This window comes from Drosophila montana, unplaced genomic scaffold, assembly GCF_035044405.1.
Source record: "Drosophila montana isolate Dmon_TW-CO22-7 unplaced genomic scaffold, ASM3504440v1 contig_2669_1, whole genome shotgun sequence".
Taxonomy (NCBI): Eukaryota; Metazoa; Arthropoda; class Insecta; order Diptera; family Drosophilidae; genus Drosophila; species Drosophila montana.
Genome location: NW_026997536.1, coordinates 181,353 through 201,851, shown reverse-complemented (window position 1 = coordinate 201,851; position 20,499 = coordinate 181,353). Strand labels below are relative to the sequence as shown.

General features: G+C 39.9%; 2 protein-coding genes and 2 long non-coding RNA genes across 14 annotated transcripts in view; 2 read left to right on the top strand and 2 right to left on the bottom strand.

Annotated features, from left to right (window-relative positions):
- Positions 1–1,274: 1,274 nt before the first annotated feature.
- LOC135429696 (uncharacterized) lies at positions 1,275–2,309 on the bottom strand. The gene is made up of 2 exons (XR_010436449.1): positions 1,543–2,309; positions 1,275–1,486 (listed from the first exon to the last, which is right to left on the bottom strand). It is a non-coding gene; the product is annotated as an uncharacterized LOC135429696 (long non-coding RNA).
- Positions 2,310–3,939: 1,630 nt separating this feature from the next.
- Positions 3,940–6,066, top strand: LOC135429677 (esterase-5B-like). The gene is made up of 2 exons (XM_064684095.1): positions 3,940–5,345; positions 5,403–6,066. The coding sequence occupies exons 1-2, from the start codon at positions 3,965–3,967 to the stop codon at positions 5,645–5,647; spliced, it is 1,626 nt and encodes a 541-aa protein (XP_064540165.1). The 5' UTR covers positions 3,940–3,964; the 3' UTR covers positions 5,648–6,066.
- Positions 6,067–8,783: 2,717 nt separating this feature from the next.
- The window catches only part of LOC135429678 (uncharacterized), a 17,753-nt gene continuing 6,037 nt past the window's right edge, over positions 8,784–20,499 (top strand). Inside the window, exons 1-3 of one of the 3 annotated variants that reach the window (XR_010436440.1) lie at positions 8,835–9,180; positions 9,283–9,743; positions 9,947–10,075. This is a non-coding gene — a long non-coding RNA (uncharacterized LOC135429678). Of the gene's footprint in view, positions 9,181–9,282; positions 9,910–9,946; positions 10,076–20,499 lie in introns of those variants that run through there. The other 2 variants (XR_010436441.1, XR_010436442.1) reach the window with 2 other exon arrangements.
- The window catches only part of LOC135429675 (uncharacterized), a 19,429-nt gene continuing 17,499 nt past the window's right edge, over positions 18,570–20,499 (bottom strand). For 2 of the 9 annotated variants that reach the window (XM_064684088.1, XM_064684087.1), the window contains exon 7: positions 18,571–20,490. In XM_064684088.1, coding sequence (XP_064540158.1) covers positions 19,792–20,490 — 699 coding nt within the window. In that variant the 3' untranslated portion in view covers positions 18,571–19,791. Of the gene's footprint in view, positions 20,491–20,499 lie in introns of all 9 variants that reach the window. The other 7 variants (XM_064684090.1, XM_064684089.1, XM_064684094.1 and 4 more) reach the window with 5 other exon arrangements.

Genomic DNA, 20,499 nt, shown 5'->3' with positions numbered 1-20,499 from the left:
CAAGAGTACCGCTTTTTCAAATAAAAAGCTGATCGGTTTGATTTAATTAACCTAAGCACCGAAAAGTTTACTTTTTAAAGCTCAAATCATACGGCCACGAAATAAGGGTTCCATTTAATAAACTCTTTGCTCTTTGGCCATCTTTATATGTTAAAAATTGTGGGATTAATAAAATGTAAAATTATAATTTAAATTTAACGCTTGCCTTTGTTGCTATATCAGCTGTTTATGGTAATGATACTTTTATATTTTTCATAACATCGATATGAAATTCTATAAATTATCGCATTTCCTGCAAATGTGAAAATGTGGTTTCTTAGGGGAAAACGTATAGGCAAAAAAGGTAAGAAATGCTGGCAGTGGAATTAGGCTATAAGATTTTCTGTGGGAAATATAAAATAAGCAGGGCCAATCAGCTGTTAGCCTGAATTTCAGACCTTTCAAACCTTGAACTACTATGCGAGCAGCAACAAGCCGAGAAATCCAGAACCAAGCGATTCCGGTTGATACAAATTACGGCGTCACTTTGAGTTGGCCATCGAATAGGTTGATATCTGTGGGTAGGACTACGTCTAGGTGAGGCGGGGGGACAAACACTAATTGGCAATCAGGCTGAGCTGTCAGGCGGGCAGGCTGCTTACAGGCCATTGAACATATACAACATTTTGCGAGTTGACCAATCTATCGAATGGCGAGAGTGTGGTGGGAGGAGTACTACGGTCTGTTGACATGGAAACTGACTTAACTTGGCTTGAAGCAATGTTTAACACAAACTTTGCAGCCAAGTTTACAACCATATATTCAGCAGTCGTAAACTTAGACCGGGCAGACGGATGCCCACTGGCATAGGTCAGTCGAAAAGTAGTGTATGCGTCCCCTGCATATGCATATATGTATGTATAATAGGCAAATCCAATTTGAAGACTGTGCAACCACAAGCTACATCTGCATCGCTTCATGGATAACAAACGACTTTATGTTTATGTAAATGACGAGAAATACAACAGCATCCTGAGTGCAAAATATGATCAACGCACGTTAAGGGGCCATTTCGGAGACTTCATAAACTTTAAAACGTTGACACAAGCATTGAAACTGTGCGAATATACGCATATAAACCTGGCAGAACTACAAACAAAATCCATTTGTAGCCAAACACAAGATCCGACTGTCAGCAGTATTATCTTTAAGGCTAGGACAGCACTTACATGCTGCCAGTGTTGCAAAATGTGCAATGTAAAGCTAGTAATGTCAGGCATCTAACTTACTCCTAGTTACAATTTTCTTCGCGTATATCTGAAGAGTTTATTTAATGAAATTATTCATTATATATATGTATATATATATATATCTATGTGTATATATATTCCCTTTTATAGAACTATCAAATAGTATTGATAGTTCCACTCACAAAACGCATCTCAGCTCACATATACAGAAGCCGCTTTCAGTTAAATCAATGCAGTCACAATAATCAATATTCCAACTGAAAAAGAGCATAGGCTGTTATTATTTATAGAGCAGTATTTGCTTGCATCTTACCATAGTTCGTCCTGGGCATATGGAACATGGATATGATGCTTAAATGTGTGACACATTCAACAACATATGTGTGCACACACATACGACCGCGACATTCTTTGGTACGACCCATGCTAATTGTTTTGCTCTTCGGTGTTGATGATTTTGGCATACTCGCAATGCTGTGCTTTGGTTGAGAGTTGTCTGCTGCTTTCTTATTGCCTGGATTCACAGTTACATTAATAGTCAAAATAAAACAAAAACTGAAAATCCAAAACAAACAAAAAATATCTAATAAAAGTCAGAAATTATAAATTGAGAGAGTTTCCGCACTCGCACACCTTGACTCCCAATCTGACAAGCTCAAAACAAAGCTATCGATAACTAAATGACTTTTAAAACGGCACATTTCATATACAGCTAACCGCGACTGGGAAACAGTGGAATTGAAACATTGACAGTTAAGACTTTTATCGACTAATTAACAAATTTCTTATTTAGAACTTAAGATTGCGCTTGTTAATTTCAATTGCAATTGACATATGTACACTAATGCTTGCATATTTTGATTATAATGAAGGGTTTTTGTTTCGAGTTGATCGATTGGGACGAGATGATTATCTATGACAACTCCAGCAATTGCACGCAACGGACTTTAATTGGAAGGTGGGGCAGCTTCGCCCAAACTCATCATGGCATCTGGACACGTGTCAGATACACAATCGAAAATCATTGAGTTAGGAATTGAAGGAAAGATAGAAAAACAGAACACTATCAAGAAAGGAAAAAAAAAAAATTAATTCTATGCTATTTTTATATTAAACTAGACCTTTACGAGGCTTACTTTGCTCTTAACTTAATCGAAACTATATCGGACGACTATACTATATAAACGAATGGTCGAAAAATTACTTTTCCCTTATGTTTTTCAAGATATATTAATCAATATTCATATTTTTAAGTGTAATACATATGTGCAACATCTTCCCTGCATATAATAACTTTAGCTTCTATTAGAAAAATTAGTCTAAAATGTAGTATAGCTTAAAAGTTAATATATGTATGTATGTTTATTTGTCGGATGAATTTAGAGTGATTGCGCGAAAAGCAGTGATCATTTAGTTGAAAAGTACACGCATCTCTGTAAAGGAGGCTTTTATTTGCACTGCATGCAGTCAAAGACAAGATAATATACATACATAATTATGTTTATATTGCCTTTGATGCAGTGCTCACTATTCTACTCTTTTCTAGCTAACGTTTGCTATTTTCAAAGGTGAGCAGTTGAAATTTTAATATGATTTAGCTATTTTTTGGCATCTCAATGAACATTGTTTATTGCCCGTCGGTGCTCTGTTATATACAGCTATTTTCAATATTGAGTGTTGTCACATCAGCTCTTTTCTAGTTAAGTTGATTATTTTTAGAGGTGGTCATCTAGAAACAGTTGAAATTTTAAGATGATTTTTGGCATTTAATGAACATTGTTTATTGCCCCTTTGTGCTCAGAGAGCAAATGCAGCTATTTACTGCTGCTCCAAAGAGCTCGAACTATACTGGGTTCACGACATTGGTTAAAACGCCTTAGGTTCCGTTATGTTAGGTGTGTATCCAGCTCTGCTTGTGAGAGCAGCAGCTTTGATCGTTATCTACTCTTGCTGTTGTTGTTGTAAAAGCTGGCTTGCAAAAGCTTGCTTAGTAAAGGCGCGAGCTTAATGAGATTGACTTTAGTCTGTGCGCGTCTGTTCATGTTTATCAATTGTGTTCTCCGCACGTGTGCATTTAATTGTTTTCTTATATTGATAAATCAGCTAAATAGTAACTTGAAATTGTGTTAAACGCGTTTAGTTTGATTTGGAGTAGTTATATACAGTTTAATATGGGTTTAACATCAGTTTTACTCACTTTAACAGTTGTGTAGTTTCGGTTTATAAAGCCACATACGGAGAGATAGAGAGAGTGAAAAAGGGCGCAAGAGAATGCTTCTATTGAACAGGTATGCGTGCTTTTGCATATGTATATGTATGCACATGCACACAGTTATATAATTATATTCATATAAAATTGTATGCAAAATCGCGTTTCTGACAACGGGAACACGCCCGGCAAATAAAAATGAAACTGTTTCATTATCTGAAGGGTGCACTTAAAAATACATTAGCGATTAGTCAATATTACAGTGAACCCTGAATATAGTGATTTCAATTAAATGTCCGGCACTTATCAGAATTGGCATTTCCCATTTTGCAATATGTTTATAAGCTGGGTAAGCTTTAGCTTATATTTATTGCTAATATGTTCACAATTGGATTGTCACGATTGAATGCGTATGCTACGCCCCCTGCCTTGCATCAGGGTTACTCACAGCGGCAGGCTAAATAAAACGAGATTTGTTTGGGTTAGCTTGGCACAGTTCAAACCGGGAACTCTTCGATAGAAGACCATGTTTTGTGGGCTATTGTGGATGTGTTTGCTCTGCCTGCATGGGCCAGAATTTGCCCGGGCCGATCCTTTGCTGGTGGAGCTAGCCAATGGCAAACTGCGTGGCAAGGACAATGTCGCTTATTATAGCTATGAGTCCATTCCCTACGCGGAACCCCCGCTGGGCACGCTGCGCTTCGAGCCGCCGCAGCCGTACAAGCGCCAGTGGACAGAGACCTTCGATGCCAGTCAGCCGCCAGAGTTTTGTTTGCAGTGGAATCTGTACATAGACGGGGCGAATAAGCTGCTTGGCACGGAGGATTGCCTGACTGTGAGCGTGTACAGGCCAAAGAATGTCAGTCGGAGCAGTTTTCCTGTTTTGGCCTTTATTCACGGCGGCGGATTTATGTTCGGCGGTGCAGAGGAGAACGGGCATGAGTACATCATGTCCACGGGGAACATCATAATGGTTAAGATCAGCTATCGTGTGGGACCGCTGGGTTTCTTAAGCGCCGGCGATGCGCATTTCCCGGGGAACTTTGGTCTGAAGGATCAGCGCTTGGCTCTGCATTGGATTAAACAGAATATCGCCAGCTTCGGCGGAGAGCCGGAGAATATCATGTTGATAGGTCACTCCGCAGGCGGCGCTTCGGTGCATTTACAACTATTGCATGGCGGTCTAGAGGGTTTGATTAAGGCGGCGGCTTCACTAAGTGGCAATGCGTTGGATCCCTGGGCGCAACAGCATTATGAACGCCAAAAGGCCTTTGAGCTAGGTTATGTTTTGGACTGCAAAGTGGCGGGAAACTCCGTGGAGCTGAAGCAGTGCCTGCAAGCCAAGGATGCGAAGGATATTGTCAGCGCTGTGCCACACTTTCTGGTCTTTGGCTATGTGCCCTTCGCGCCCTTTGGACCTGTTGTGGAGGCTGCCAACACGCCGGAGCCTTTTCTCACCCAACAGCCCGCGGAGATTATGGCGAGCGGCAGCTATTCGCACATTCCTTGGCTGCTGTCTTGTACTGCCAATGAGGGGGGCTTTAATGCAGCGCTCTTCCTGGATAAACAGGACAATGGCAAGGAGCTTATCGAGGTGTTGAACACGCGCTGGAACGAATTGGCACCAGATCTCTTATTCTATCGCCACACAAAGAACACTTTGGAGGAACTCAATTTGCGCTCTCAGGAACTAAAGCGGCAGTATCTGGGAGATCGTGACTTCAGCTCGGACAGTTATTGGGATATGCAGCGCATGTTCACGGATCTTTTGTTCAAGAATAGCGTTCAGAGAGTTCTCGATTTGCAACGCCAGCACAGCCAAAGTCCGCTCTACTCCTACGTCTACGACAATCCAGCTGATTCGGGCATAGGACACTGGCAGTCCCGGCGGAAGGATGTTTTTTTGGGTACCAAACTAATATATTTAGCATCTTATGCCTAACTAACCGGAAATTGCATTACAGGCACAGTACATTGCGATGATCTCTTTCTCATCGTCAACAATTCGCAGCATCCAACGCTGCGCGCGGATGAGAAAATCATATCGAAAAATTTGCTGCGAATGATTGTGGACTTTGTGGAAAGCGATCAAGGCACCTTAACTTATGATAACTGTGCATTCACAGATATTGCGGGCCAAGGCAAGGTGGAGTTGCTTTCTATAACGCGGGAGGGTTGCGAGAATAAACAAGTGGAGGAACTTTCTTAGCTCCTTAGGGAGAGGTTAAATATTTCTTATTATATTCAATTTGTTTAATTGGTTAAAGATTTTATGGAGATAAAGGAATTAAAGTTATAGAACTTTTACGCAGTATATAAATCTTGGGATCGAGCTCCCGAAGTTGAGGAAAGCTGCAATGCTTGAGTTCTTTTGTAGCTTGTTATTTGAAGGAGTTTGGCTTGAATATGTGTGAGTTCGGGAAATTCATCAAGCTGATGGAAAGATTATAGGTAGACGAATTTTTGCCTCGCAAAATAGTTTCCTGTTTGTCAAGTGCGTTTTTGGGTTTGTAAAGTTCAACGCCAGATTTATTGCGTACAAAATGGGCTTTTTTTATGACTCTTAAATGTAAGGGAAAGTCCCGAATGTGCAATTCAAAAAAGAAGTATACGAAATACAAAAGAAACAATCTTCATAAAAACTCGTATAATATAAGCAATTACTCGGCCTTTTACGATATCATACTTTTTGGCTGGAGATGGAGCTGGAGCGAATGCTGCGGTTATTCAATCAATATTGGATTTTAGCACAATCACAGACACTGACAACAGAGAGAGTGGGAGAAGGGAGGGAGTGTGTGGCAGGCGCATATCAGGAACTTATTGAATACGTTGGCGGTTAGTTTGCTGGCCAAAAACGAGACGCAGGACAAGGAATTGAAAAAGAAGCCAAAGAGAAAACAAATAGTCTGCATGTACAAATAAATTAAATTAAAACGTATACAAACATAAATTATTTAGAGATAATGTACTGGCCCAGTCGAACGCGGAGCCACGAATGCCAAAGATCCAGAGCCTGGCAGAGCTCTTGAGAGCTACTAACAATAAGCAGACGGTCTACAAGCCACAATAAATGCAATAAAAGCAAATTCAATTGGCGGCCATAACGAAAACGAAAATGAAAATAAACGAAATGGCGAAGGAATCGCAGAGACCAACTGGCAGAAGTCAGCCGCAAAACAAAGACAAATAAGCGGAGCAACTCCAGAAACGAATTTCATATAAATCACCCCAAAAATGAAATCTCAGACCGAAACCGAAACTGAAACAGAAACAGAAACAGAAACTTGGCCAAACTGGGCACCAAAATTTAAGAAATATGTTTTGGCCCTTTATTTGTGTGCCTCGCTTACATTCTGGTTTATTTTCTGGCCCATGGGAGTGTGCCTCCTGCCCCTTCGACCTGCTGCCGCGTTCACCTGAGCGGCTGCAGGAATGCACAAGAATTCATGAAATTGGCCAAAATGTGTTGACGTAATTAAATCTCAAAAACCCAGCAAAGCGCAAAATGAGTGTACAATCAAAAATGCACAATAGTAAATACTTAACAATCAAGTAAGAAAGTACCTAAGTAAATTTTAAGGGTGCCCGATTTTCTAGAATTTAGCAAATACAAATAAAATGCTTTTCTCTTCTTTCATTTTTTTATAAAATAAGCGTCGAAATATATTTTTCGAATTCTTTAAGCATATTTTGGTTGAGCTTACAACGAAATAAGCTTACTTGAAATACCCTGTAATCAGAGAAGAACTTGCGGGGGTACAAGTCCGCCCAGCTCGTAAAGTGAATTTAAATTTTTTGTTTATTTGCTCTATTTTTCGATTATTTTATGCTGGAAATATTTCTGAGATGCAATTGCTTGCGTAGCGTAGTGCGCTATGCATGGGCACAAAGTTAAGGGATCAAGCTATAGACGGAAGTCAATGTACTTTATATAACAATTATCTCTTCTTTTTTGTTAATTTATTTCAAGCCAATGCGAATGTCTGTACTTTAAATATAGCAGCTGCGTAAAGGGTAGCTTAAAGTCGTACTCTGGCGATTTGTGCAAACCTATTTAAATGCAAAATAGTGAATTGTTCGCTGCTGCGTATATTTGAGACTCGGTTTCCATTGCATTTGTATTGTATTCAAATAAGATTTGCAGCTAGTAAAATATGTATACAAAGTTGTGATAAGGTGTATTCCGCTTTATAAACACGGGAATAAATTGATTCCCCAATAGCTTATTAAAATGATCGAAAAAATATTCATGTGGAAAATACTTGAATGCAATTTTTTATTAAATATTGAAAACATGCATCGAGTTGGTCTTCATGGCTTTCTATTAAGACTTGAAGTGGACCAAGTTGAATGTTTAAATGTTGGATATACCTAAGAGAAATGTGCATTAGTTGTGCACTGGCATTCCATTTGAGATATTAAACCTTTATACATGACTGCAGTACATTATGGTTGGACCAACCCAAATGTGTGCTCGTAGCTCGTAATTTGTATTTATTTAGTGGAAATGACATATGTATGTACGTCTAAATAGTTGAAGACAACTTTACGAAGCGCTCAGGCTGAAATCTGTCGCAATTTCTTGATTTCTATTTCAACCTTTCCCTCCTTTTTTTTTTTTGCTTGGAGTTTTAGTTTTGTTTTTTGTTGTTGTTGCTGTGTTAGTTACTTGACAGCCTGAGGCTGTGGTATGCTGCTGGTTTCCTGGTTTGCTGGTTTCCTGGCTTGGCCAGCATGTCCAACCAAAGACGAAGTGCTTGCCAAGTTCATAAAATATTCAGCTGCACTTTAGCCAAGACCGAATAAAACTGGCGCTAAGAAGTTGCCGGCAATCATGTAACGAGTATTTACCCGGCAGCACCTTGACTCAAGTGCCGTCCAGTCGTCCTGTACTGGCCGGAAGTGAAAATCGTTGCATTGCCAAATGGCAGATTAAAACGGTGTTAAGTTGCGTTCGCCGCAGTTGCCACACTGTGGCAGCAGCAGGAACAGGAGCAGCGGCAGCCAAGTGCTGCGGCTTAAGCAAAGCGAATGAATAAGCTGCTCACGCGAAATAAACGAGAGGCTTTCGGGCAGTTGGTAGAAGAGTTCTCAAGGGATGGGCGAGGCAGGCGTTTTTATGGCACGGCTCAACACGAACACGAAGATAAGTTTTGCAATCATGCACGTGAAAAATATACCCAGCCCAATCGCACAAAGTCGAGAATAACTTTTGTGTTTTTTGAGTTTCATTTTCATGCTGAGTTAACATAAGTTATTCACAATATATTTAATACGACAAATAGCTTTTTATTTGGAAAAATATAACATTAAGCATGTTGCCTGATGTTAAAAAATAAGTCACCCAATGGCTAGTCGCAGAGTCTAACTATTTTCTCGGCCAATGTCTGGAGAAGTTTTCAAATATTCGCTTCTTTCCAAAATAAATCAAATGAAAAGTCGGGATTTGGTTTTATTTTATTATATTTTTCCATTTCAATATCTGTTTCACATCCGCTCTTTAATATCTATTTGTCGGCTATTTTGCATCGGGAAAACTCGGAAAAGTCGTGTTTATCAACATAGCTTTTCCTGTTACCTGACTTTAAAGTTCGTACACACGAGAACTAGAGTTTTGCAGCTCATCTTTAGCTGGAGGTCCTTGACGGCACTGTAATTGCGCTGAATGGCGTGCTTTATGTGTTTTTCAATACGCACAACATTTAAATGAAAACTAAGGAAAAACGAGTGACATTTTATGTACGTATATGTTATGCACATAACTTGCATGCAAATGCCTAGCGCCAAGAGTTAAATAGAATTCAAGTCGTGCACTAACTGACGACAGCAACACCTCAGCAGCAGCTGCCACAAGCAGCACAATGTTGTTAAAGGACATGCACTGGAGAACATGAAGAAGCAACAACAACAAGAGCAACAACAACAACAGCAACGATGAGGACAACATGAATGCAAAACGTCGTCGGCATTCGGTTGTGTAAACATTTTAATTTCTGCTGCAAACAAATGCGCAGCAGCCGCAGTCTTAGCAGCAGCATGAGAACGCCTACCCTGCGTGCATGTGGACCATGGTCATCCAATCCCACTGCATTGTCTCTATTTCTACCTCTCTCTGTGTGTGCGTGTGTTTGGGAGCCATGAAGGCGGACATCAAGACGATGATTTCAGTTATGTGGACTGTGGCTAACCGTATTTGAATTTCCAGTTTCAATTTCAATGCTTCCGCAAAGACATTGCCAACTAGCAGTCGGAAAAGCCATAAAAGAGTTGTGATAGGCAATTCGAAAATTATGCATTCACAGGTAAGCTTGAGAATCCCAGAGAAGGTTTGTACTCAAAGCGAAATTGCTAACGCAAAAAGTTTCGTTAGCTTTAAAAAGACAGTTTTATGTTCATTGAAATTATTCTTGCTTTAGTATTTGAGAATCGCAGAGAGGGGCCCAGAAATACAACGATATGCTGCACAAATATTATTTTGAGTATTTATTAATTTATATTTTTATAGCTGTGATTCTATCACATTCGTCAAGTTTTGAAGCATTGAGCTGTCACAAATTTTAATTGGGGACTGTATTCTTAACTAAGGCTTAATAATCGCCGAGGGACGCGAATAAAAATAAGAGCAATATGAGGCTTTTCTGCATTACATTTATATTTTTATTATAAGAATTAATAAAAACTATCGCTAAGCGTAGACTTTAGCTATCATCGCTAGCAGGAGGCCCAGTTTATGAAATCTAAGCTTTTGTACATTTTAGCTGCAGTCCCCAAATGCCGCTTAGCTGACACCCACTCACACAGTCACACACACACACACACACACCAATACGCACACACACATGCACACACAACCTGTGGTTGTAGGAATATGTTTTTTGTTCAGTTTATGGCCTTTTCTGCTACCATAAATACCAACACCCCGCCCCAGACGCCTCATGAACCATTACTGCACTTGCAAAAATGTAAAAAAGAAGCAAAGAAATAAAAAATGAACAGAGAAAAGAGACTGAGAAACCGCATTTAGAACCAACAAAAACTCACACACACAATAATGTTTATTATATATATATATATTCATATTCATGGGTGACAGCAGGCATGCTTTTTGTGTACAAAATGGCAGATATGCATTTCAAGGATACAGTTAGTAAGCGAAATTGTTCGCAGTGAGTTCTGTTGCGGCTCTCAACCGAAAAGATGAAAGTTTATTTTATATTTTGCACATTGCACACTTCGCGCAATTAATTTTACAAAAATTCAAATTTACCAACTGAAAAAAAAGAAATTATAAACGAAAATCATTTGGCATTCGCCTTCATTTTCCTGACAGTTTATTATTTTTAATGAGGCATATTATGCGAGTAATCAGGCGGAAAACACACACCCCCGCACACCCCCATTTCCATTTGCTCGTGTCGGAAATGCCCGCTACGAGTGGTTGCCATTCAGCGCTGATTTTGACAGCAGTAATATTAATAAAAAAAAAATAAATAAATCAGAGAAAATATGACACTTTCATTAAAATATTTATAAATAAACTCGTACATTATGCGCCCTCAATCCGCTGCCAACTGGCACGTAGTTTGTGGGATTGCATTCATGAAAAAAATATGTTAAGGTTCTGTCCGCAATTGCTAGCTAGAGTTAGAGTACATCGCTAGATTTGTGGCCATAAAAACATGTAGAAATGCATTTCCTACAAATTTATAAATATAGGCATTTTTTTGTAATGCTTTTTGCTTTTCTAGTCGCTTCTCGCTCTGTTATGCTAAGCCTCCGACTAGGTCGACCTTAAACAATTTGGTTTGGTTGGCAATTATTTCGTCACAATCAATGAACTATTGAATATTATGAACGCATTTAATTTATTTAAGTTTAATACCGGACAAGAAAGAAGCAATAAGAGAAGTGATAAGTTCATATTTTTGCAGGTCCTAACGCTAAAGGTGATGCTGACAATTAACGAGCACTTACTAGGAAAAAGACCTTAGAAACTTTATTAAGCTTTTCACTTCTCTAGTTGTTTCTCACTTATCTAAGTAGGTTGTCTTTCAAAAATGTTGTTTGTGTAGCAAAATTATTTCGTCATATTGTGAATTTTGATTATTATGAATAGATTACAATTTATTAAGGTTTAAGCCCGTAAAGAAAGAAGCATTAAGAGAAGTGGAACGTTTATCATTTTTAATTAATTATATAAGTAGGCAAAAGGCCTTAGAAATAAGACCTTAACTTCTCGAGTCGCTTTGTCTCCATAAGTGTTATTTGTCTATCAAAGTCAATTTATCATAGTCCGAAAAATGGAATATTATGGATATGTTAAATAATATAAGTTACTTTATCGGAAAAGGAAGAAGCATTAAGATAAGTTGCATGTTTATATTAAGGCTCAAACGATGAAAGTGAGGCCTACTGATAATTTAGGATCAATTATTAAATTGGCATTAGAAACATTTGAAAGCTTTCTCACTTTTCTAGTCGCTTCTCGCTCCTGCTTTTAAGCTTCTGCCTAGGTTTTCACTATAATAATTTGATCTGAGCTATTGATTATTGCGAATAGATTAAATGTATGTGAGTTACTTGACCTGTCTTATTAAGTTTGGCTCCACAATGAACACACTCTATGGAAGGAAAGCCCCAGAAGCTCGTTAGTAATTTAGATGGCATATGTGTAGCAAGACATAAAAGGATATTTACCTTGGGCAGACGACAGGCACAGTGGCCAGAGAGAGAGAATGCGAGAGAGAGCAGTAGAGAGCTGTTTGCCCGGTGAAAGTTTCACACCATAAATTAATACTCAATGTGGCATCAGGTCTTTCGGAACGTGTACAATGACATTTATTATAATTTAGCATAAACGAAAAAGCAAACAGCAATGCGAAACGAGGCGCATTGTGAGGCAAAACTGACTGCCTGGAAAAATATATTCATAATATATTAGGATGTTTGTGTTAGATACACTGCAAAAAAAGGGGAAATACGTGAAAAAAAATATTAATAAAAAATTTATATAATGCGTGAAGCCCGTAAAAGTTTTAAAATATAACTAAACTTGTATATACATTCGTCTGGCTTATTTCTTGCAGTGTTGCTGTTTGGGCTGGCTGCATGCTTGATGTAGGTACATAAAACGGAATATAATATGCCCGTTAACATGACCCACACACACTAGGGCTCCTGCAATTTGATCTTGTACAAACAATTCGAGTCCGGGTCAAAGACAAAACCAACTCAAAGCACGACCCATAGCTAAGTCTATGGCATCTTCGATGTAGCACGGGCATCGAGTTGTGTCCTGTGCAGGACGTGGACTATTATCCTTTGACCGCTGTCGTGCTACTAACCTTAACCATAAATTGGCTAAATAGCCACGCAACATGCCAGCGCTTGACAGCGGAGTAAACTACGCCTGACCGCCAATATGAATGTTGGCTATGCAGGCAGGCTCTCTCCGTGTATGGGTGTGTGTGTGTGTGCGTGGGGCCTCCAATCAATTTATCACTGGAACAGCGACAGGCGAGCCGCTTGCACTGTGTGTCCCTTGGCTCCATGGCTGCGGATGCGGCTCGGGCTGTGGTCTTTTCGGCGCTTTCGGCAGCAGCTCGTTTGGCTAGTGGGCTGCAGTAGAGAAAAATATAATTTTGCCAGCCATTAGAACATTTATAAACAAAGGGATATTAGTGCCAAGCGCTTGTTTGCGCCACATGTCCACAGCGGCCGCTGGTCAAGCGATTATTGCAGAGGGAGAGATTTTTCGGTGGGTGTGGCGGCAGTTGCTGAAAATGTTGGTCACACACTCACATGTGAAAGGTATTAGGGCGCACGTTATGGGGCTCATTGAATGTGTCGCAAAAGATTTAATGGAGCATGGCGCCTGGTCATAGGTGAAATATGCAATAGAAATGTGTTTAAGCAGCAGCAGGAGCATCAGCAGCAGGACATAGACCCCGATGACCGCTGACCAAACACACAATAAATCATAAATGTGTCCGGCGTGCTGGCATTTGGTTTATTGATATTGTAGTCGTAGTATTACATGTCCTTGTTTATCCTGTCGCTAGCCTTTAAGACCACCCACACATATAAATATTAATCAGATTTTGATATATATGTATATATACACATAGATATATTGATCATGTGGGCAAAAGTTTTTGCACAGCTTATTGACTTGCAGCTGCGCTACGCACAGAAAAGTTTTCAACAATTTGCTGAAGGATAATGCTGCCAAAGGTCCTGTCCATGGCCAAATTATGTTAATTTGCTGGAGATAGTTCAATAAACTTTGTAGCTGCTGCTCGATAAACAAAAAAGAAAACTCGACTCTCATAACTAGTGCAAGGATAGTTATTAGAGCCTTTGACGCTGGCTTACAGATTAAGAATACGACATGGCAGCCAAGCGGAAATGGTCGCTTTCTGGCTGCTTTTGCCGCATGCCACATGGGCCACATATCAAATCGCATTTAAGGCGTTTAGCTGTGACGAAAAACGAGTGCAACAAATCAACTAAGTGAATGGCGAGTGGTTGGCCAGGCCAGTTAGCTGTTTGACAAATTGCCACTCAGCTTTAGGGCCAGCAGGGGGGCTGGGGTGGCCTGGGTGTTGGGCGGTTTTGCAAGACGTTGTTTATTTGGTTTTCATGTCGCGCATGTTAAATGCAAATTACTCAAAATGCCTGCGAAACCCGCTTGGGGCAGTGCCCACCCCCCTCCGGGCTCAGGCACACACATTCGCACATTCGCACATATCCTGCACGTTGACCTTTTTGCAATCCGGCAACGCCGTCATTGGAGCGTGTAATTTGTGACATTTTGTTTTGCTCAGCTACGTTTGAACAAATAAGCTTCACGCGATTATGCAAATTTATAAATGGTGTTCACTCACTCTTAACTACAATGCAGCATTGGGCTCTGGCTCCAGCTCTGGCTCTGACTCTGGCCCAGTTTCGGGCCGAGCCCCACGAAAGGTCACTTAACCGTAGGTCTTCCTTTTTGGCGCTGCCGTCTGGCAACACAGAGATTTGTATGAATAAATTAGATTTCACTTATTGTATGAGTGGCATGCAATAGGAACTTTAAGTGAACTTTGAGCTGATGGCATAAAGTGCCAAAGGGAGAGATTTAAGATTTAAATGTGGTGCATTTTCGTAAAATCCGATTTGGTTTATGCAGATGAGTACGAAATAGTTGCCTATGCTTGAAATTGATGAGATAATATGTTAAAATATACGCATACCCAATTTCAATAGCCCAACTTGATAATTGTGGTTGGTTCCTCTGAAACAATTTGCTAGGGAACTTGAAAATGTGAGAGACTTAAAATATATTTAAAAGAGGTGTAAAGGAAGCTCCGCACAAAATATTTCAGTTATAGCTTGTGCAGTTGCTGAGTTCCTTGGGTTAGTATGGACAATTTAAAGCTCTCTCAATTTATTTGTCTCTTTCTGTATCTCTCTCTCTATCTCTGCTTATTGATTGCATTTGTACAGATTTAAAGCACGTTTTTGTTTTCATAGTTTTCTAAGAAACTAGTGAAGGATATTACCCAAGATCTTACATTTATAAGCGGATTAGGGGAACCTATATACCAAATTTGGTAACTAAAGCTGCAATGTTAGCTTGCCAGATATTTTATAACACTTTGAATGTTTGCCTGTGCTTGTGACTTTCATATGCGCATTTTAAAGCTCGATTTGCCATATAAAACAAACTTCTAAAGTAAATTGTTTGTTTTAATAATGCCAGTCTGTCATTTAAGCGTAAGCTTTTGTGAACCGCAAACGTGTCTGCATCATATGAGTCGACCAGGGCCATGTGTATTATGTGCATTTGATATATTTCTTAATAAAAATATCACGCAAGTCCAAACAATGCCACATGGAGCCAGCTGCTGGAGGCGTGGCAGAAGGCTGGCGACTCATGTGTCAACGACTGAAATGAGAAATGATCAAAGTGAGTGTTTGGCTGGAAAAGTGCAGATGCTGCAACAAACAGCAGCTGTTGCCCACATAGAGAGTGTGTACGTGTGTGGGTGAGGGTGTGTGTGGGTGTGTATATGTAGTTGTCCAAGGGTGCCAACTGGGACATCATCAGTTGCTACTTGTAATATTCAGCAGATCCAGCTGTGCAGCTGTGTGGCCTGTCCACTCAGTTAATGCGCAGCAAAACTGCAACTGCAGCAGGGCAGGAGCTCATCTGCTGCAGCCAAAGTAATCAGCAAGTCAACTGGGAGTAGCAGTATGTTTGTGAGTCTGTGAGTGTGTAAATGTGTGTGTGCGTGCATGTCGAGCAGCTTTGCCAAGTAATTAGTTGCCTGTGCATTGATTTTTACGCGACGGAGCCTGCTGCCGCCGTCTAATTCGGCTTGACAAATTGTTAATACGTCAAAGCGCTGACAACAACAATAACAGCAGCGGCAGCAGCAGCAGCAACAACAACAACAACAACAACCGGCAGTTGAAATAATAAAGAATAAAGCCATATAGCGATTGATGACAAAGTTGTCGCCGTCGGCTGAAGCCAAGAGAATTTATGGTAATAAAAGCCGTAGACATGGCTTTGTCTGTAAGCAGGCGCGACTGTGTGCGTGTGTGTGTGTGTGTGTGTATGTGTATGTGTGAGTGTGTTTGTCTAAAATACGCCTTGATTAAGAGCGAGCGTGCGAGTGTATGTGTGTGTGCAGACACTGCTCATTGGCATAAGGCGCCAGGGCACGCCTCGTCAGCATTCAGAGAAATCATAAAATACGCATACGCCGCGTATGCCAGGCGCATAAATCATTTTAACACCAAAGGCAGAGCCCGCACAAATGCCATCACATTTGGCACTGGGCACCTGCTCGTGTATTTACATATAAATTGCCAGCCAGCCCCTCCACACCCCCCTACACCCACCACACCCCCTACTTCTACACAAACGCACACATACAAGCACTCAATGCTCCTCTTATACAGCCGCAAAACATTCGCGACTGTTTATAACACTCGAAGCAATTACTTAAACGCAAATGATGCGAGCACTTGCCTTGCGACTTTTTGAATGGTGTCGTCAGTTTATTTAGAAGGTATATATATAGCCGCATTCATATACTTGTATGTATGAATGTATGCATGAGTGTGTGTGTATTTAAATACTTTTTATCTCTTTGGTTCAGCGTACTAAAATGAGATATTAAAAAGCGCTTAAGTTGCGTGCTTAAATAAATAAGAAAGAGTCGGTGGCATGCTATAAGAAATTTTTGAAAGTGTTTAGTTAGGGACTGGAGTCGAATAAAAAATCGAATAAAAAGTAAAGTATAAGTTATAAGTTATAAATATTAAAACGAATTTGTAAATAAATAACGTTTTGAAAAGTAAAATAAATAATAAAAATATATTTCATACAAAATATAATACTAATTTCTTAATAATAATATTTTAGATTAAAATAATAAAATAATAAATAAATAATAAAATAATCGATTATTTGAAAATAAAATAAAATCATTAAATACCTAACTGCCTTTAGAATAAAATATTTGCTTAATATACTGACTTAAATATTATAATAACTATAACCTGAACCCATTGAAAATGGGTAAAAAGGGTATTATGTATTTGTATATATTCTTGATCAGCATCAATAGCCGAGTCGATCTAGCCATGTCCGTCTGTCTGTCCGTCCGTCCGTCCGTCTGTCCGTCTGTCCGTATGTATGAACGCAAGGATATCAGAACCTATAAGACCAGGAGACTTGAAATTTTGGCTGTATTTCCTCCTAGTGCCCGCGCAGATCGAGTTTGTTTCCGATATTCGATAACTTGCCCCGTTTCCAAGTAATCATTCAAAATCGATATCGAAATCCTGTTTTTTGAGCAATTTCGGCAAATAATATGCGCTAGAGTCACCAAACTTGATAAGTAGCTTCTAGAATAGTATATATATATATATATATCAAGTATCTTTCATTTTATACCTTTCGCCACCTCCCCGCTACCACCGAAAAGCTATAAATCAAGTTAATTATTCAACTTGTATTGCACATCAATTTTAGCCACGAATTATATGCAACTGCATTTTTGAGAATACACTTCTTTATTGTATTCTACAATAAGATGTACTGTCGAAAATTTCATTAAGATCGGTTTAGAAACACAAAAGTTATGTGCGCACGTGTTAGCAGCATAGCTGCTGCGCAAATTTTAAGAATTTCTGTATACATGTAGTACAGACACACACATTCATGCGTGCTTGCCTTAAATTCTATCAACAGCATTGCAATTGCGATTGTATGGTTTTCTATGCTGCTATTTTAATTGATTTTTTTTTCTTATTAAAGCTAAATTATTGGTGTTGCCCTTGAGTAGAGGCAGCGGCAAGTGGTGCGGTTAGTTGCGAGTTCGAACCCTGCCAAGGGAACAATTTTTTTTTTTTAATTTCATTTTTCTCTATTACTACTAAATCATTTGGTGTTGGAAGAAGAGGGTTCAGGGTATCCCCTAGTCGGGAGCTCCCAACTAGAACCTCTTACTTGTTTTATATTAATTTATATCGTTTTAAATACCTTCTCAAGTTGAGGTATATTTACCTATATTTTTTTATATATTTTTTTTTAAAAAAGTTTATTGTATTGACTCAAAAATAGCATACATTTTTATTACAAGCCTGGCTTTATCGTGGACAAACGTCAAAGGCGGCTTTTTTGAATTAGGCTGCATGGTCACGTAGGTAGTCGGGAGACTCTGGGGCGTCTCCTATGTCGTGGTTGGAGAAGGACCTTGAACGATCTTCTCTTGAGCCTCCTGACTACACACCTCTCAGCGAGGTCTCATGCTACCCTCTTTATATAGCTAAGCTAAGAGACTGTCAAAATGACAATGAATCAATTGTTCGCTCATGAATCCAATTTCAATGCCAAATGGCAAAAGGAATCGATGTAAACGGCACATAATGTTCACAAATTTATAACCCATCTGAGCAGCATTAATGGCTTTTGCATCTGGTATTTGTCGAGAAAAGAAGAAGAACAAAACAATATTGGTCAAAATAAAGAACTCAATAAAATCAAGCGGCCGGCTAGCTGGCAACACAGAGAGTCATTAATTAAAATGCAGATGCTACATGTCGTGAAATCGCTTTTCGGCGGTTGATCATTTATTGTCTTTATTGTAGCACAGTAGACTAATAAATACCTAATTATAAGACTGAGCTGTCATTAAAGCCAATTCATTCGAGAAAGTGGTTTCGGTTTGGAGCCTCAGACTCGCCTGCGCTTGTGCATAATTATTTTAATAAAGTCGACCCATTTCGGTTCTGTCAGCTTTCTCGTCTGTCTTTCACATATTTTATACTTTTTTGACACCACTTTTCTCTTTTTTGTGTCGCTGCAATTTTTAATATTTTTTGCATATCTGTTTTTTCGCCAGGGCAATTTGTGCAGCTCCATGGCAAAATTTAATTTGTTTTGTGCACTTCCTAGAGGCGTTTGTGTGTCATGCATTTTTACACCTTAATTTGCAGCTAATTTGCATATTATATATGAGTATTCTCGCTTGTTGCGCAATTTCAGTTGCATTTGCGCTTGTCTTCGTCTTTATTTTGCCTTTGCTAGCTCTCTTTGTAACTTATTTTCTGCCATGTGGAAATTGTTTAACTGTCGGCTATACGAATTCAGCGAATGCAAATGTAAATTTTCTTTTAAATTGCTGTAAATATACCAAATTTTATCTGAGAAATAATAAAGATATAATTTTGTGTTTGCTCGATAAGTTTATCAGCTATTTTCTTCATCTCTAGTTTAACAGGAACTTGCCAGTTGCTGGTAAAGTTTATCAGTTCGCTAACTTAGCTATTTGCCCCGAGTTTCCAAACGATAAAATACCAAGTATAGTTTAGACATTTGACTATTATATTTATGTTTATCCGAATTGAACAACAATAATGAATTATTTTACAAATAATTTCTGTAATACACTACATACAATTGAAATACTCGCCTGACAGATTATATACAATCGAATATAAGTATTAACTTAGTTAATTGCATACAATTTCGAACGGAACGGAATTATTTAATTAGGCTACGTTAAAACATTAATCTTTAGTCGTTAACCTAGAACTGAACCGCATTGAATTGTGTTTTAACTCATTTTGTACTTGACGATTTTTTTTGAAAAATGCTTTTTTAAATGAAAATTGGTTCAAATGGGCGTACTTCCTGGTGTTTCCTTTAAGACTAGCTAATACCATACACAAACATGCGGGTGGGTTTAAAAATATGGTTTCCTTTTGGTCGTAGGACGGCAAACGGCAAGCTACTGTCGATAATGCTTAAAGCATGCCCTAAATTTAAGTACAGTCAGAAGCCCCGCTTTAGAGACACCCATTGCCCCAGCAGCCGCACCAGGGTATCTTGCCGCCCGTATGTGAGCTTATCGAGATCTTGCGCCGATTGGAACGCATGCTGAAGCTGGTCGAAGATTCGCGCGAGGATCCAAAACTATTCGAGTTGCGATCGGATTGGGAGGTGACCGTCTCATGGTTGCTGTCCTGATGGGAATGGTGGCTATGATGCGGATTGCTGCTGATCAGGCTGCTGTGCTGATGGTGATGCGTGTGATGGTGATGATGACCACCACCACCTCCGCTCGAGTTGCTAATGCGATGCACACTGTGCACGGTGCCCTCCGAGTGGCGACGCGAGCATTTTGTGCGGCTGACTGTGGCCGTCATGGGCGCCGGATCGCTGCTCTCCTTCCTGTGATGATGATGGTGTGTGGTGCTGGGCGGTGCTGAGGCTGTGGCCGACACCTCACCATGCCCCGCTGTCATTGTGTTGCTGTTGGTGCGCCGGCGCGAGGAATGTGGAGAACTGGGCGTACTGTGGCTTATCTGCCTGAAGGCCTTAATGCTGGGATGGATGAGTACGCTGGCCGCGGCGCTGGTCAAGTCGCCACAGCTGGCTGTTGCTGTAGGCGCAGTGGGTGCAACACCATTTGCCACGGGCTGCTCCTCGCCACAAACAATGGAGACGCGGCGCGCCTTGCGCTTGGCCGCCTCCTCATCCTCCTCCTGGCGCAA

What these genes read in the sequence shown, in the direction of transcription:
- LOC135429677 (XM_064684095.1), top strand. Translation starts at nt 3,965, where the DNA reads ATGTTTTGTGGGCTATTGTGGATGTGTTTGCTCTGCCTGCATGGGCCA. An exon ending in GCGGAAGGATGTTTTTTTGG is followed by an intron (nt 5,346 to 5,402) that starts GTACCAAACTAA and finishes ATTGCATTACAG; the next exon opens with GCACAGTACATTGCGATGAT.